The sequence below is a fragment of the Hyalella azteca genome, unplaced genomic scaffold (assembly GCF_000764305.2).
Source record: "Hyalella azteca isolate HAZT.00-mixed unplaced genomic scaffold, Hazt_2.0.2 contig4675, whole genome shotgun sequence".
NCBI classification, from domain to species: Eukaryota; Metazoa; Arthropoda; class Malacostraca; order Amphipoda; family Hyalellidae; genus Hyalella; species Hyalella azteca.
Window position 1 is genome coordinate 489027 of NW_025934886.1, and position 18760 is coordinate 507786.

Consider the following 18760-nt stretch of genomic DNA (forward strand, 5'->3'; position numbering starts at 1 on the left):
AGCCCTGTGGACAAGACATGCTGCGCACGCACACGTTCGTACGCACACGTTCGTACGCACACGTTCGTCTTCTAGCTTTGAACGTCAAGTTTCAAGGCTTTAGTCAGTTAATTCTGAACGTTTCTGGACAAGATTTACGACCTGCTTTTCTAAACGACAGAAAAATAACACAATTTCTCGCTCCAAGAACCAATGGAAAAAATTATGTGACAGAAAATTTTTTACCCTTTATGATGAGCTAAGAATTTTGTTGTTTTTCATAACTGTTATCGACAATTTTACGAAAACGTCAACATTTTTTAGGTAAGAATTGTTTGTCACTGGAGGCTGAGCGAGCACATTTTTGATTATCTTGCAGCGTGGCGGTGGAGCTTCTGATGATCTGCGTTGAGACGCAAACAGCTTTCAAAAATGTCGTTTCAGAATTTTATTTACGGATTAATTTGAACGTTAAATACATTGATTCAGCATAGAAACATACTCAAACTTCCAACAATAGCTTAGGTATTCATTTAAGCATTATCTATAATATTGTCTATCCAAAAATATGCGTCGAGCAAATTCGTTTTTTCAGCATATTATATATTGATAATGGGTTAACAGATTCATTACACACTGTCATCATAATTATCATATATTTACCATAATTTTTTATGCACAATTCAGTCAACGTAGGCGCGGTAATCACGCGGTTTGTTTATGTTGGGCGACGATGTTAATTGCGCGCGTAAATGAAGCGAAGGCTCAATAGATAGATTTACTGCCCAGTCATTAACAATACGCTCCTGCGAGCAATTTCAGAATTTTTTTGACCGCTTCATTTCTACGTATAGCGTTAAAGGCCAAGTTCACGCACCCTTTTCACGCACACCTAACTTAGCGTTCCGAACCAGCGTTTGCACTGGAAAACCAGCTGAGAAAAACCATTAACAAGCTGTAGATGTTCTGCAATGTTAAGATTCGGCGACAGGCCTATATGGTCTAATAAACGCTGAAACCGCTATAGTGGTTTATTTTGTATTGCAATTTATATTAATTAACGAAATAATAACCATAGTTGAAAGTAAAATTATGTCAATAAGTAACCTAATGCAATTAAATAATATTAATAATAATAGCGGTTTCAGCGTTTATTAGGCCGTAGGCTAGTCGCCAATTCTTAACATCGCAGAACATTCACAGCTCGCTGCGGTCTCGAACTCGCAACGCACTGCTACAATTCTGCTGTGCTTAACCGCCCGGCCTCCTTGCCGATTCTGACCAGAAACTGGCGCACAGAGCTGGGATCGAACCCGCGCCTCTCTGCTCCAATCATGGTACTCTGAACTGTAACCACTGGGCCACCCTGCCCCAAATAAGCTTTAGAGTTCATGACACGGCATTGAATATTAATGAACATTTAAAACCATATTGTGTGTCTTTTGACATTTATCCGAATTTATAACAATGTTTCCTCCTTTCTCCTGAATTGACTTGAAATGAATGAATTACCCTAATTATTATTATTATTATACGAAGCATTTATCGTAGCGTCTGGTTCAAACGAAATTCGAGGGTACGTCGCATATAAGATTAATAGCAAGCGAAAAATAAATAGACACAAGAAAGGATGGGAACGGATAAAATGACTAAGCACTTGATTCATAGGCTCTATGAAATATTTCCCCGTCTTCAGGCGTCGACGAAACACCTGCAACAAAGGAGCCGAAGTTATGGAAGCCGTCAGTCTGTTCCAGGTTCCTGGTGGCGGCCGCCGGGAACGCTCTGTCGCCGCCGGTAAATAGACGTGTAGATGACGAGGTCCGTTGTTGATGACGAGCGCAATCGTCATCCTCAGAATATATGTCTTCAGACACTTAACAATGCCCGAGTATGAAAATTAATTAGGTAACTCATTGAAACCTCGAGGCAATGTATTACACATCATTTCAGGGAAGTATTGATAACCTTGCATGAATTTTACCAGCATTTTAGTGAGAAAGAATAGAAACATTATTTAGCCTTGAGTCATTTCTGCCCTATTTTGCGTCCAATAGGATTAATTAGTTTGATCAGCTTGCTAAATGCAAAGATTTGGCATGTCGTTCACGCACAATTTTGTCAATTAGAAGTATTTCTTGACGTAATTAATAACGAGGCTATTTATTTAAAATACAATGAATAATGAAGGTATTACAATATACGATGGTTGTCGGGATTATTTAGTCTGCTTTGCTTTCAAGTAGAGCGCTCAACGCTGGTTTTCAACGCAGTGTTTGTTTTCAACGTAGCGCCGAATTATTCCAACTACGCCCGTTCAAGCTTAATTAATGTCAATAAAAGCTTCATTTTTAATTAGGACCGCGCTAGTTTTGATTTGATGAACTAACGCGTGGAAAATGTGCTAGAAATTATCATTCAGCGCTACACTAAGAATTGAGGTGATTAAAAAATCTGACGCTGCAACACCGTAGTAGCGCTGCATCCTTCAGTGAATGTGTCGTAATGACGATTCCGCTGTTACCAGGTATCTCTAGTGGGTGAGACAAATTCGTGGTCTACTTGTGAATTGAGAGGTAACCATAAGGGCGAAAGGATAATGAAACAACTGGTCTAAGAAATTAATCAAAGGGATCTTGTATTAAAGTGAACTCTGTAGTTGTAAGTAAAATGATGTGTAAATCATAAGTGATTGTACTGAAAATTAGAGCATGGGCAGGCGAGATGGAAGTTGTTGCAGTTAAATAAACAATGGTTTTGCTTGACAGGATATTATCATCTTCAAAACTAACTATTAATGGGAACAATTTGCACAGCTTTGGATTGCAGGCAATGGTGTTACGGTAATTTTCATTAGTGCTGGAACGAAACAAGAAACAGATTTCATTGTTAAATTTGAATGCATCAGACAGTTTAAAATCAGGTAAATAAGTGAAGGCAGCAAGGGATATTCTACATCCTAGCTTAATTATGCCTCCCTGTAACACCGCCCCTGTCGGGAAGTATGGTTACAGGGGTTGTCAAGAGTGCCGCAAGAATGTCCATCGCCACTACCTTGATGGACGGGCCAATATGGTCCACTGCAACGACCTGTGAATAAAAAAAATTTTAGAAATTTTGTTCAGAAACCTGCCTGTAAGTTTATCCTAAAATTAAACATCTATTCATATTCAATTTATTTTGGTAAAACTTGCAATTACGCACATGAATGCATAATGAACATCAACCGCAAGTCACTATGGTGCATGATAAAATACCTCAACATATGCAGTATTAGGTCTCGGACAAATTTACGGCCAGACCCGCGGCCGGTCTCGCAGCCGGAAAGGATTTCTTAGTGTTTTTATGGGTATTTGTAGGTTTTTTGTGTTTTTAATGGAACCTGTTCCTAACTGGACCTAAACTGCAAGGTTTTCGTTGATTGGCTAGGTTTTTTCTATGTTTGGAGTCCGGCCGCCGCGAGACCGGCCGCAGGTCCGGCCGTAAATTTGTCTGAGACGTGGCGAGCGGTTACCCATGTAGATAGTTTCGAGTTTTGACATAATGAAAAGGAGGCCTCTAAAAATTAAAAATTTAAATTTTCAAACAATTTTTCGTCTATCAGACGATGAGAAAAGAAATAAAAAGACAAATGAAATTATAATTATATATTGAAAAATCATAACAATTAATTTCGTAGTTCCATCCGCAGCGCGGGAAGTGAAAAATGTAATCCGAGATGTTAATTGTGTTCCCAAATACGTACCAGGCACTTCGATATGGTCCATATGGACTGGTTTAACAATTTGCTGTCGTTCAGTGACTAATTTAATAATGAACTATACCATTCGAATTCACGTGCTAACAAATTCAATACTACAGAAGTGGTATTTCAAATGATGAAATGTGAACGATATTGTGAGGAAATGTGAACGAGTGTATGAGAAATTGTGAACGTGTCTAAAGAAGGACTTGCCCTAATCCTAGATTGCCACCCTGGCCGTGCTACTATTGTTGGCCACTGCACTCCTAAATTACATTGGTACATGGTCATTTAGAAGGCATTTAGAACCCATCATGATAGGGACTTTGACTACCATCAATGCCACTAAAGTCGTTGCCTCACTCAAGTCACCACGCTACATGGAAAGGGAAATATTTCTTAAAAGGGTTTCTATACAAACGTTTTGTTATCATAGGGGAATACTGGAACATTTATTAATCTTGCTTAAAGATAGTATAATGCATTTCAGACAATTAATTAGTAAATAGCTGTGAGATTCCAAATCATCATGATGAAAACTCTGCAAGCAAAACGAATTTTTTCCTTCTCCTGTCTGGAGCTGCATTTGGGCAATGCTTTAATGCTGAGAAAATGTTTTCCGTACTAACCCAAGGTCATTCTGAGCTGAAATGCAGTAAAAAGAGGTTCATATTGCTTGTACTCCGAATTTTGGAGACATTGTATTATAGTTACTAATTTATTCTAAATATATCTGGTGACCTAAGTGCATACAAAGTTGCAATAAATGGTGAGGTTTGTGTAGGACATTTGCTTCTTGAGGCAGGACTTGAAGGATAAATTTCATTGCTAATTTATACAAACAAAAAGGCAAAGACTGAGACTATGGCAAAGGAATTGAAAAATCTATTCTCTAAATACCCCTGAATGTCAATCTTCATGTATTGCTGGTGAACAATTTAAAAATTAGCTCAGTTTTTAAGTACAAAGATCCTATCCCTGTTCTTATGCGATCATCCCTACTCCCTAGTTTATCAATATAGCTGTGTGCAGTGTGCATCTGCACATGTCGGTATGAAATCATGCAATTTTTATACTGGGCTTGCAGAGCGTAGGGGCAGGAGTTATAGAACAGGGAATATACTTGCTCATCCCCCTCATTCAGCTGTACATATTCATGCCAAGCAGTGCAACGTCCCGGTGTCCGATAGTGATTTTAGGCCATTAGCCTCCACAACCAGTGTTTCAGACCTTAGAATTTTAGAATCGTTGTATATTTTTAAACATGAGCCCTGAAAGAGGTCATATGCATAAGACCCATTAACCACTCTTGAAAGAGGTAATTTGCACAAGACTTATTAAACACTCTTACAAGAGACCGTTTCTGCATGTACTACTAACCAATCCTACATACACCATCTATGTGTATCCTAAACTAACCTTGTAGAAGTTTGACTATTGTTATGTGGGTGTGATGAACTCGTCATCAGCTTGTATATGTCTATTGCAGCTACTTAGTTTATGGGGAATTAAAGTTGGTGTTTTCTAAGTTTTATTAAACAAAGTTAAAAACAAGTTACATAGTTTATTACATGGGATCAGCAGCTTATGAGAGACGTCAAGGATTGTGCCAAATGAGTGGTTAAGAAATTGCGAATTGTGGGGACAAGAAGTAGTAAAGAATTAGCGAATAAGAGGAACATGGACAGGTGATGATGCCTATACTATGGTGCAGATAAATTCAATGAGCACTTTGATCAGACTATTGCACTTGCTGGTTGAATTCTGTTAATACTGTAATTCTGTAATACTGTAAAGAAAATAAGAAAAGAACAATATTAACTAACACAAAGTAAAATTAATGCTCTACCTGCCCACTCAATATATTATTAAAAATGAGAATAAAGATCATGTATGCAGTAAGGTTGTGCTGTAAAAATAGTATTTACAACCCCTGGTAACAACCTCATAGGTGGGAAGAAGACCCCAACAAAATTGACACAGTCGTGTATGATACTGCAAGCTCTGTAATACGGTGCCTAGGGATATTGCTGAGAACATAGGACTTCTGTGTACCTAAGGCCCTCTCTGATAGAGAATGATGTCTAGTTGATGAAGTTGATGGAATACATTAAGGTTGATGGAATACATTATTTCTTGCAAGTCTGCAGCGTAGTTTCATGGGTGTAGTTACTTGCTTTTAATATTACAGTGTCTGGCGGCTGTTACTACAAAAGCATTTCAGCGGTTGAGATCTCTTAGTATCTGCAGGCAATGCGCTCTTTCTTTCGGCTGTAATCTCGGCCCCAGTGTTGTAGATGGGGTTGAGAATTACATTTTTAGGTTCAAATAAATTGTTCACACTGCATACAAAAAATTTGAATTCTGTTTGAATTGCTGTGTGCTTCACTAGGTACATGGTATTGATGGTAACAGACTAATTTTTTGTATGTAATGTTCATCCATGTATTGCATTTTTTCGGTAAAGTAGAAGCAAATGAATGGAATGAACACCAAACAGCCATTCCAACATCAATGCAGTGACAAGGACAGCTTCTACTAATCCCAAAATTCAATCTTAGTGCAAATCCTCTGAAATATGGTAGCTAAGAGAAAGATATATTTCTTGGGGTTAACATTTATTTTCATACAAAAGCAATATTTTAAATTTTTTCTTTAATTTGTTGAAGAAAGACCAAACTTAGAGGGTTGGTTCCATGTGAATTTGAGGCTTTCTCTACTGTACCTCACTTGGGTGCTATTCACCCAATGATTGCAATAACCTCAACAGTCTATGGTGACTTGAGTGTACCCTCTGTCAATATTGTTGGCAACGTGAAAGTGGTACTATATACCTTGCCACTCCCGACGAGTTGAAAGAACTTCCATTCTATTGATAGAGCAATGAAAAAAATTAGTGACTTTTCTCAATAGTAAACAGAAGTCAAACCTGCACAAGTGTTACATTTAATTTTTAGCTTCTTGGTGTTCCAAAATTCAACATATTTTAGCGGGTTTTCCGGCGAAAGTGGTGGCTTATTTGGCATTGCCGGTAGGCTATTCTATGACATTGATGTGAGAATCCTTAAAGCACGTCTTCGACAATTTTTGATGTGTGCTTCGGATCATTATCCTGCTGAAGAATCCAAACAGGACCAAGAGAAAGTTTTTCTGCATACTGCTTGATGTTATTTATAATAATGTCAAGATATTTTTCTTTTTTCATGATCCCGTTTTCTTTCATCATATTTCCTGGTTACCTAGCAGAGAAAGAACCCAAAAACATAAGATTCCCACTCTTAGTTTAACTGTGGTGATTGTGTTCTTTGGATTATGAGCCTCCTTTTTTTTCTCCATCATAAGCAACATCCTTGTGCCCAAATAATTATACTTAGGTCTCATCTGTTCACAAAATCTTGGAGAAAAAGGAGGCTGGGGAATTAAAACGAGTTTTAGGGACATTCCAGATGTGCTTTCACATGCTTATCTGTTAGTAAAGGGGTTTTCCTGGGTTGACAACCTTTCAGTCTGTTACAACACGTTTTTCTTTGCAATGTTTGGCTTGATACCTCCATACCAGAAGCATCCAAATTTGACAGAATTTCTTGACTAGGGATCCTAGGATTGTTGCAAACTGATTGTATTGTGTTCCTGTTGTTGTTGTTGTTGTAATTGCCCGTCCTGGTAGTGGCAACTAGGGAGGGGGGCCCCAGTTACATAGTAGAAGGGGTATGAATAGGTCAGTATGAATAGGTCAGTTTTTTCCGGCACGAGACAGAGTCTCTCACCACTGCACCACTGCACATTATGTTCCTAGCACATCTAAGGGAGATTTTTCCTTTTCTTCCTAGACCAACCAGGTTATCCACCCTGTTGAATGATTTGAATTTTTTGATAATGCTCTGATTATAGACGTAGGAACATCAAATTTCTTGGATATTGCTTCATATCCCAGCCCTTCTCTGTGGAAATTTACTATTTTCTTTCTGAGATCATTACTAAGCTATTTTTTCTTTGCCATCTTCAAACTTTTAGCTAAATTTTAGCTTTTCCCTAAATTGTGGAAAAATTATACCTATTCTCAGATTTAGCAGAGAAAAATATTATAATGCTTAGTAACATTGAATTTTGAAATACAATTATTGAGTATCTAATACTATTTTCAGTAGTTCTTCTTAAACTACTTCAGTAGTTCTTCTACTACTATTTTCAGTAGTTCTTCTTCTTAAATATTATGATAAATGATCTGGGATAAGAGGGTACAAATATTTATGAACAGTTAGTTACTCACAAAATTCTAAATAATTACAGTTGAAAGTTATTTTCTAAATATTTTCTAGCAGTAAATTTGTTTTACATTATAATGACAACCTTTTCTAGAAGAATGAGTTGTAGGTGTAAATGATCTTTATTGTTCTTTAAAATTTGAATTTATTATATATCTGAAGGGGTATGAATAATTTTGGGCACAAGTGTATTTGTGCAATTGTGCATACAAAGTTTTGAAAATACTAAATACTTAGAATTACAGTAATGCAGTCAATGGGTCAATGGTGAAATGTTGAAGTTTTGAAGTGCCTTGCCGTTGGCAGAGCAAGGCCATTTAAAAATGGCGATTGACAAGTGTCTTCATCTCCATTTTTTATTGACACTAGTAAAGTTAAACTTCGTTTTGAATATTAAATTAAAAAAAAAGAATTAAATTGTACATGATTTATTTGAAGTTAACTTCACATTAAAAGAGTTAACTTTCCTTCATCTGAAGTTATAGTCATGCGAGGTGCAAATGCGGGCATGTGCTTTGTAATATTGGAACGTCCTGGCTATGGTAAGTATGGCGGCTTTAAAAATGGCATCTTGCTTCATTTTAATTTTTAATTGTATCAAATCTCCAAAAATAATTCTATATATCCTATTTTATATTATTAATTTGAAGTTTTCTTGTTTATTATATGAAATTTAGTTGAATATTTCTTCAATCTCAAAGTATATTGTTAAATTCATAAGTTGGGATATGTAAAATTAATTAATTGAATACTTGAACTAAATGTGCAAACAATTAAGCCCATGCCAGCTGACTTTGATGAATTTACTACAGATACAAACTTACAGAGTATGGTCCAGCACATGGTGGCATTCTAAATGCCTTATAAATGACCATGCACCTGTGTAATTGAGGAGCATGGTGGTAAAAAATAAGAGTGCGCTTGCTCCACAAAGAGCGGCATAGCTGTGCGCTTTAGTACCTATGAGGGGGCTGACAGCAGCAAGCCCGCTCCTATTGTAGCGGGACACTATAATAAGAGCATCAAACTACTGTAGCATTAATATGTGGCTACTGTAGCATTTAATAATCCATTAAATGAATATATAATGTTTCTATTTATTAAATACAAGTTAAGGTGATGTTTTTGTGAATTGGCAGTTCTTCCCTCCCATATCATTTACTAAAATTCATGTGTGTACTTTTTTTCTAGGTCATCTCTGTTCTTCCAGAGCTATTCTTCAAAACTCCATCGTCATCATGGCTTCAACTCATCCTCTAATTAAGTTTGCATTTTCTAATGTATCAGCAGTAGATGGTTCACTTCAAGCACTATGCAAATTTTGCACATTTGGAGGGGGATTGGTAAAGTTTGATAGAACAAGTTATAGTAATTTATCAAGACACCTCCTACGTCACCACCCAGATGAATATATAATATATTGTCAACAGACTGAAAAGAGCTCTTCTCTGGATGCTAGAGGTGAAAAGATGAAGAAATCCCTTTTCCTGTCGTCTACAGAAACAACACCATCCATGTCATCCATTTCATCCCATATCACGAAAAAAGACATTCCAACAACTCCATGCAACAGCAACATTTCTAGCACAATGCCTGACTTAACAGAAGCACCAGTCCCATTAGAAATGAACACAAATCAAGAAGAAGTACATCCAAGTCCAACTGTATCATTTACATCACCTTCACACATTCCAAAACAACAGAGTTATTCATCTGTCTCCATGAATAGAAAAATAAAGCCAATCCTAATGTGCAAGCCTGAATGCAAATCTTGTAATTCTCTTGAAAATGCTGATAAATTCTTCAAACTTGCATTGAAGGTTGCACTTGATGAATGCACACACAAAACAAATGATTGTTGCTGCACAGGGAAGTTTGCGAAACTTAGTGGAAGAACAGAGGAAGAAAAACGTGTAGTTTCACGACACAAAGCCAGAACCTTTGATGGTTCTTCTTTCTTATCACAGTACAACAGTAAAAATGATCAAATAGTATATTTTTGTAAAGTCTGCCTCAGCCGCGGACGTCTTAGCAAAGGTAAGCGTAAAGTTGGAGAATCCTGGACTGAGGGAATGACCTTCACTACCACCAGGAAGAAAAATATAGCCATGAAAATGCATCTGCTAAGTCAACAACACAAAGAAGCTATGGAATTTACAAAATCCGATGATGAAAGTCAACGAAGATTAGGATTTCCAACTAGAGAAGAACAGGAAAAAGCAACAAGAAACACTATGATTGCTGGAATCTTCATGACTTCTCATTCGTTACCATTCAGATTGTATACTGCCTTGTGTGCCTTTCTGTCTCTTATCTGCCCATCACACTTGAGCAATCCGTTGGGCAATCAACATCAAACGCATGTAGGGATCCGTCATGTGCTCTCAGCAAATTATGAAGCCTGTGCTACTACTATGAAGAGATTCTTTTACAGCACTTTTGCAGCAACAAAGAGCAAGAGAAAAATCACTATTAGCTGTGATAAGGGTACTGCTCCAAAAGATGTATCACGACAGGCCATTGTTGCAACCTATGTTAGGGATGATGGAATGCCTGAAGAAATGGTTTTAGGGGTTCCAATGATCAGGCAGGGAGGTGCTGTGGCTACTACTAATCATGTTAAAGAAAATGTCTCTTTATTCCTTGATCCCTCAACAGTTGCCTTTGTATGCACAGATAGCGAAGCTGTATATACAGGAAATGAAAGTGGCATGATTGAGATGCTGAAGACTTCGAATGAATTTCAAAACTTGAATGGCCTCCCTGACTTCTGCCATAAAATAGAAAATTTATTGCAGAGGTCCATGCCCAAATGGGTGTCAGAAACTTTGGCAACATGCAAATGTGTTTCAGCTTTTGTAAATGATTACAATATTGTTAAAAATATCATACACAAACACATAAACCTTTATCACGGATCAAGCTTCAGTACAATACCAAACCAGGGTCAAACTAGGTTTGCACAGTATTTATACCTGCACTTGGATGCAATTTTGAAAAACTTACCCATCATGATTGAAGCCCTTCCTGAACTGGTGAATACCCAGACTTTCCTAAGTGATAAAGCAATAGTCATATTGAAATCAATAATCCAGGATTCCTTTATTATTAAAGTCATGTTTATTCGGAGACTCTATAAGCTCATATCTGAAAAAGAGAAAATAGCTCAAAACACTGACTTTGGACCATTTCAATACAAGCACCTTGTTGACAACCTGGCTTCAGAATTGCAGGAATTGAAGACACCTTTTATCGATGTAGAAAATTTTCAAGGAAAAGACACTGTGATAAATTTGATGAATGACAATTCCAAATGGATTGATCAAATTTGTAATGAAGCTCCCAATTACTTGATGATCCCTCAGCCCATTGCTCTTGCAACGCAGTTGTTTTCACTACACCATAGAAACAACTTGGAGGGCAATTCAACTGCTATCAAGCAACTGTTCAATACTGTTAACATCCAATTTGAGTTATGTGGAAGTGAGTGCAAGGGAGTTGAGGAGTGTGAATGCTTGATAAGTGATTATGAAAAATTCATGGCTATTTTTCAATCCCAATATCAAGCTCTGCCCAACAACAGCATTATTAGGCCTGGCACTTCTAAATCACAATCCTACACTCATGCCTTTGCTCGTTACATTGCAGAAAACAATCCCAAAAATGTGTATCCAACCAACATCATTCGTTGCCTTGAAATCATCCAGCTGATGAGGCCTTCTCTAGCAGCTACAGAGAGAGTGATGTCACACATGACATCAATGATGAGCAGATCTGAATCCATGTATGACTCAAACAAAAAAATGACAGGAGATTCTACTACCATTGACAGTTTTCAGATGGAAGTATTTCTTAAATGCAACACAAACATCGTACAGCATAATGCTGACCTTGCAAAACAGATATTTCTGGGCAGACATAAAGGATCTCTAATGAAAAATAAAAAACCTAGTGAAAGGAGCTATACTGTGAATAATTACTTGGATGAACTTAGTAGAAAAATCAGCTATCAGAATTTAACAAAACGAAAAAATGCATTTGATCAAAATCAAGAGGACTGCAAAAGAACAAGAATGGATTTTACTGGGCCAAATGTTCTAAAAAATTATGAAGTTCCAGCATCATTAAATTCAGTTTTGGTTGCTTCTACCCAGCCAATAAATCACTCACCTGCAAATGGAACCATTTTGCAACATGAAGTTGTACCTCCTTTATCTCCATTGGTAAATAAAGCAGGTGATGCCAGAAGCATAGAAACATTTGACCAACCAAATGAAAGCAGAGAATTCCAGATGGGAGGGACCTCTCTAAATTTAGGGAATGAAACTGCAAATGTTAAGAAGAATAGAATGGAAGTTTACTGCATCTGCCAAATGAAGAATGATAAAGGAAGTCAATCTCAAATTAAGCATTCCAAATTGATTGGATGTTCCAGTGCTCAGAAGTGTGAATCATACATTGAAAGAATGGCTGAAAAAAATGTTGGAGGAGGAGACTGGTTCCATGTGGAGTGTTTGAAAATGGACAAGATACCAAAGGGTCCCTGGTACTGTCAAAAGTGTAATGAGAAATATGCTGCTAACTTGAGACAAGACTTGACTAATTATAATATTCAAGAATGCAGCATTGTCTTGCAACGATGCGCTGAAGCTGCAGACGGGGGTATTTTGTGTGCTAAGCAGAGCCTCCCTCAATTATCTGCTGGTGAAGCGAAGTCTGAAAGTAAGTCTAGTCTTCAGGTAATGCTTAAAATGAAAGTTATTGGCATGTTGGTTTCAGTTCTTTCTGGGGATTGGAGACTGAAATGCGAAATGTGTGAAGTTCAGTAGCTGGAATTCCATTGTATGAAACATTTCACCAGAAGGGCACAAAATTCTCATGTTCTATACCCGAGGAAAATCCCTATCTCAGAAACATACGAATTTTTTCCTCATTGCACACAATTATTAAAGTTTATGGTATTTGAAAAATTATAAATAAATGTTTTGCTTGTGCAGCATTAGAGGCTGATGCTCAATCTCCTGTTGACAACTTCAAGGACGAGATTGAGGATGGAACTGAGGATGTAGATGTCAAGGAGGAACCCTTCTCCTATGATGATAAGGTATACATGTTCTTTGGATAATACAATTTAACTCATTAAATATATCATGAAACCCAAGGTTTATAGTTGATCAAAATTTAGGTTAAATCAGTTCATGAAAGCTCATTTGTGTTGGTTGTCATACCATGAGCCAAGCTTTCATTGTTTACTTCTTTAACCATGAAGACATTGCTTGAAAAGGAACTTCCTTGGGTCAATTTTATGTTTTATGATCCTCTTCACTTGTATTTTTTGTACCTATATTTTCTTTTGTATTCAAATATGCTGGTGTACTTCAATTATAAATATAACCAATATAGGCACGAGTTTTAGCAGGCACTGGAACCCCTCAACCCCGGGTGTGGGGGCCTTCTGGTTCCTCCCCCGTCGTGTGTGCCATGCAAAAGAGAAGATCCAAAGGAGACTCCTGTTGTCCTCGATGTCCCCCTGTATTTGCTCATCACTGATGGAGCTGAGGGACAAGCTGGTGGTATTGCCATGGCTCCTGCTAACCACGACGTCCCTCAGTATTATTTGCTCATCACTGATGGAGCTGAGGGACAGGTGGGTGGTATTGCCATGACTTCTGATGGCCATGATGTCCCTCTGTTATTTTCTCATCTCTGATGGAGCTGAGGGACAGGTGGGTGGTATTGCCATGGCTCCTGATGGCCATGATGTCCCTCTGTTATTTTCTCATCACTGATGGAGCTGAGGGACAGGTATTGTGAGGGACAGGTATTGTGAGGGACAGGTATTGTGAGGGACAGGTATAGGGACAGGTATTGACAGGTATTGTCATGGCTTCATGGACAGGTATTGTCATGGGACAGGTATAGGGACAGGTATTGTCATGGCTTCTGATGGCCGCGACGTCCCTCTGTTATTTGCTCATCACTGATGGAGCTGAGGGACCGGCAGGTAGTATTGTTATTCACATGGCACTTGGCGGGCCCTACGTTGTTAATTTTCATTGCCTTGAGTGAAACAAGCAGGAAGGCAGAGTACGAAACTGATTCATCAAAATGCTTCAAAATCACAAGTGGCTTGAATCATCCATTAAAATTGATTGCAATTTTTTATAATTGGGGAAAATTGCTTGCTAAATTACCATTTGCAAGTGATAAAGTTTTAGATATCAGCTTTGTTATCATCATCCTGTTGCTTAAGTAGATGATGTTGATTAACTACAATTTGTTCGAGCATTTTTAGTTTTTGTTTGTTTCAATTCTAGATTTTCATTTCTTAATGAGAATGTTGTGGAAAACTGCATTGGATCTTCACCTTCATTTCAAAGTATATCACAAGTAAATAGATAAATTCTAAATTTTTTTCTGGAAAGACAAAATTCATCTTCCAAAAATAACCAATTTTACTCTTACCAAATTGCATTAGCTTTCAATTGACCTTTAGCTTTTGATGCTAAACAAGCAATAAAGATTGCCAGGAAGTTCAGCTATGGCAAAGGCTGTTTAGGGTATCAATTTAATGTGTAAAGCGCTAAGACAGGAAGGATAAACTGGCATTCATTCCTTCAACTTTACTTTAAGCTGATGATCGAGAATCATTATTAAGTTCAAATGTCAGACCTTCATTCAAATTTCTGCTGGTATCTTCTTCTACTGTGAAGGAGATTCCATTTTTTCTTCAGGTGAAGATTATTAGCGCAAAGTAGAACTCAAATTTTGTAGACACACACTGGCAGAAACTTAGTTCAAATCGTCAATTAGCTTATATCCTATTTAAATTATTAGTCTAATGTTTTATTTTTTATTGTATTTTGTTGCAGTCAATTCATTCATGTGTTTACTTTTCTTAATTATTTACATGGCAGGCCTCTGCTAAGTCAGTAAAATAGGCCAAATCCTCATGTCAATTGTTCTTCTATTTCAGCTTGTAGTTCATATATAAACTGGGCTTAGTTGCTGACCAATTGTTACTAGTGATGTAGGGATTGTTAACCTGTAGGTGGAAACCTGTATTGGAATAACCTGCCTCTATGCCTACAGAGCAGCAGCGGCGAATCGTCCATAGCTGGGGGAGCTGCAGCAGTCGCTGGTGGTAGCGGTGAGCCTTCCACTGCTGGGGGATCTGCTGCAGGCGCTGGTGACCACGGGGATGTCTTTATGTCATCCAACCCCGAGCTACTGCCCAATAGGCTTCATCAATGTAATTGTGTTAAACATTCACCCAAGATAAATGACAATGATATTATATTAGTCTCTGTTGAAGTTACAGAACAAGAGTTATCATATTTTTATATTTTATTATATCGCAAAACAAACTTTTTCTTTGCCCCTAGGGTAAGTATGCTCCCCAAAAATAGCTTAAACGTAAGCTTGAAGGCTTGGTTGCTATACGTACCGTCAGCATGATTTATATTAATGATCAGAGCTGACCCTTGCTTGCATAAACGTGTTTAAATAATCGTGACAGTGATACAATGGCTGTTTGGCTAGTGTTATTTGCAAGGAAAGTTTGAGCACTAAAGGGTCCATGTTAATAATTATCATTACATTGCAGTCCCTGGTGGGGAGACCACGTTCTGGGCGACCAACCCTGGACCCTAAGCAAACCTCAGGCACCAGCGTCAGTTCTTCTGCAGTAGACCAGAAGGGTCTGCATTGCCTGTCAAGTGTATGCTGCCTACCAAGTGTCTACTCTGCCTACCAAGTGTCTATGCTGCCTACCAAGTGTCTACGCGGCCTGCCAAGTGTATGTGTTGCCTGTTGTGTGTCTATGACGCCTGTCAAGTGTCTGTATCACATGTCAAGTATCTGCATTGCTTGCCATGTGTCTGTGCCGCCTGCCAAGTATCTGCATTGCTTGCCATGTGTCTGTGCCGCCTGCCAAGTGTCTGTATCACATGCCAAGTATCTGCATTGCTTGCCATGTGTCTGTGCCGCCTGCCAAGTATCTGCATTGCTTGTCATGTGTCTGTGCCGCCTGCCAAGTATCTGCATTGCTTGCCATGTGTCTTTGCCGCCTGCCAATTGTCTATCTGCATCGCCTGCCAAGTGTGCATCTGCCACCAAGGGTGCGTCTCCTGCCAAATATCTGCATCTCTCGTCAAGTGTTGGCGTCACCCACAGAGTATCTTAGTCACCTACCAAGTGTCTATGCAGCCTGCCAAGTGTCTGCGTTTCCTGCTAAGTGTCTGCATCGCCTGCCAAATGTCTGGGTTGCTCACCAAGTGTCTGCATCACCCGCCAAGTGTCTGCGTTGCCGGCGTCCCGGTCCCGTTGTCAATTCCAAGGACGCACCTCCACTGTAGCGGCCCAAGTCTTGCATATTTTAGCGTGGCATTACTGCGTTTGTGGTAGTTTAGGCTTACGTTTAATGTTTAGGTTTACGTTTCCTCAGTCAAGCACCAGGCTCCTATGAATTGAACATATGCAATCATCTTATGATTATTAAAATATTTTTTAATTTTTTGTTTGATATCCATTAATAACAGCAATAAATTGATAGCTCATTGATGAATCGCGGTTATTGCCTCAGAGCTCAAATGCCTTATATACATCGTACTCTATTTGGGCGCACATTCTCTTCAACTCGTATTTACTCCGATTTCTGAAAACAATTTTTTTTCAGTTATGCAAGGTTCAATTAAAAATGATACATGTGAATATATTGGAAAATAAAATACTTTAAAAAACTTTTTAAAAAACACGTTTTTCGTGTGGACTAAAAAGTAGAAAATAAATTATGGTTCGCCCCAAAAAAAACGTGTGTCGGGCAGATTTATGATTAAAGCGAAAAGCACACAACACTTAAATTTTGGAAATTTGACGGTGAACGTACAGCCCGACCCACGTTTTTTTGGGGCGAACCATAATTTATTTTCTACTTTTTAGTCCACACGAAAAACGTGTTTTTAAAAAAGTTTTTTAAAGTATTTTATTTTCTACTTTTTAGTCCACAAGAAAAACGATTAATAAGACTTGATCAAGTATGACTTGACGTACGTATCGATGATACGCAGCGTTAGCGCCTGCTTGTCTATAACGTGAGCGCCCGCACGTCATACTATATACATATACTATATATATACTTTACTCAATTAAACTAATTTCGGTCTCTAATAACTAGTTTTTATGATTGTATCTGAAATTGTTAGGCGAAAATAGCCTGCATGCCGAATTTCAGATCTCTAGAACAATCAGAAGTGGGCTAATTTTCGTTGTCAATGTTAACAACAAATAAACAAACAAACGCGAAGCTAAGCTAAGAAAAACGTGTTAACAAAGTAAATTGTTTTTAAGTGAATAGAGAGTAACCAAAGGCCAAAGCATTGATCTACTTTGCCTGCCGATGTTGAATCCACAGGCACTAACATGTTAATAATGACTTCTGGCTTTGACATGACGTCTGGAACAAAAACTGATCATAATTGAACCAACGAGATTTATTATGGTTATAAAATTGAATGTAAACTTGTTCCATGTAGAATTTAAAATTATTTTATACTCCTTTGAAATTGAAAATGCAATGCATTTCAAATTAATGTAACAGCGGAACGCAACGTCACGCCGGTTAGATTTGGATTTGGGGCGTGGTGGCTCTGAGAAAAAAGAATTCAGTGACTCGAAAAAACGATCGGAGACTTCGTCGAAGACGGACGTACGTGAGTAGCTCTCTTTAAACTAATCAATTGTGTATCTGATTCGATAGTTTGTAGGTTACTTTCACTTAACTTAGGAAGATGAGGAAGGGGAAACGTAGAAAAAAAAGTAATAGCCATTCATCTGGATCGACTGATGACGATGTAGACTCAGACATGTCTCAGAGTCAGTCAATACTCGTGTCCGGCCCGTCAGGCTTTGCGATAAAACATGCAGCAAACCAGAGCATCCATTCTGACTCACAGACCCAGTTCCCGAGTGGGACATGTAACAACCTTAACACTGTGGATTGTGAAGGCTCTGATTTGTGGCTAGGTTCTGAGACAATAGTGAGAACAACTGTTCAAGATCAAGAGGCGCTGTCGAATATGCACCATGATGAAGATGCAAACTTTGAAGGGTTCTTGCCCTCATTAGGTTCCAACAATGAGAGTGATGCTGACTCAGTCCTCACAGCTGGCCAGAGGGTACACTCCTCCCCTTGTTACCCAGACTTGCCTGAGCTGGGGGAGGGGGACTCTCCATCTGCAGATGCCAATGCAAATCCTCTGGTCATTGTAGTGGAGCCTCTTCCAGATGAGCAACTGTATCGAAGTTCTTTGCTAATGATATAGCTCTTAGCAAAGCTTTAGCCACCTCAAGTTTTGGTACAGCTGGTATCAAGGGAATTCAAAAGAATATTAATAGAGGCCTCCTGATCATCAAGATGGGAAAACACCTGTCTCTTATACACATCTAGATGTGTATAAGAGACAGGCTGAAGACTGAGAAATATATTAAATGCAAGAATTTCAATCTAAATGTGTCAGCAAGATCTTCTGAAGGCGAAAATTTTGCCGATAATGCGTCGCCGTAGGTCTTTAAATCTTCGTTCACTCTCTGCACAGTGGGCCACTATGGTCCACAGAATCACAGATGCTGTGAGCTTGAGCTAAAAGTGACTGTCTTATTTCTGTCTGGTGGTGCACAACGACAGGATTCATGCAGTTCCACTTGGCACTTGTGACTGGTTGATTGGTCACAGCCCAATGTCTGCTAGTGACTGCTGAGTGCTAGTTACATTTCA

At 38.4% G+C, this 18760-nt stretch overlaps 1 protein-coding gene across 2 annotated transcripts; it reads left to right on the forward strand.

Moving 5' to 3' along the window:
- The first annotated feature begins 8672 nt into the window (after positions 1-8672).
- LOC108673779 lies at positions 8673-16498 on the forward strand. 2 transcript variants are annotated; one of them, XM_047880141.1, is made up of 5 exons: positions 8673-12708; positions 12984-13090; positions 13403-13633; positions 15079-15238; positions 15593-16498. In XM_047880141.1, exons 1-5 carry the CDS (start codon positions 9225-9227, stop codon positions 15637-15639), a joined length of 4029 nt encoding a protein of 1342 aa, XP_047736097.1. In that variant the 5' UTR covers positions 8673-9224; the 3' UTR covers positions 15640-16498. The 2 variants fall into 2 exon arrangements, with proteins under 2 accessions (XP_047736097.1, XP_047736098.1); XM_047880142.1 differs by lacking the exons at positions 8673-12708; positions 12984-13090; positions 13403-13633 and adding an exon at positions 13728-13791.
- The last annotated feature ends 2262 nt before the right edge of the window (positions 16499-18760 follow it).

What these genes read in the sequence shown, in the direction of transcription:
- LOC108673779 (XM_047880141.1), top strand. Translation starts at nt 9,225, where the DNA reads ATGGCTTCAACTCATCCTCTAATTAAGTTTGCATTTTCTAATGTATCA. An exon ending in TGGTGAAGCGAAGTCTGAAA is followed by an intron (nt 12,709 to 12,983) that starts GTAAGTCTAGTC and finishes TTGCTTGTGCAG; the next exon opens with CATTAGAGGCTGATGCTCAA. An exon ending in CTGATGGAGCTGAGGGACAG is followed by an intron (nt 13,634 to 15,078) that starts GTGGGTGGTATT and finishes CTATGCCTACAG; the next exon opens with AGCAGCAGCGGCGAATCGTC.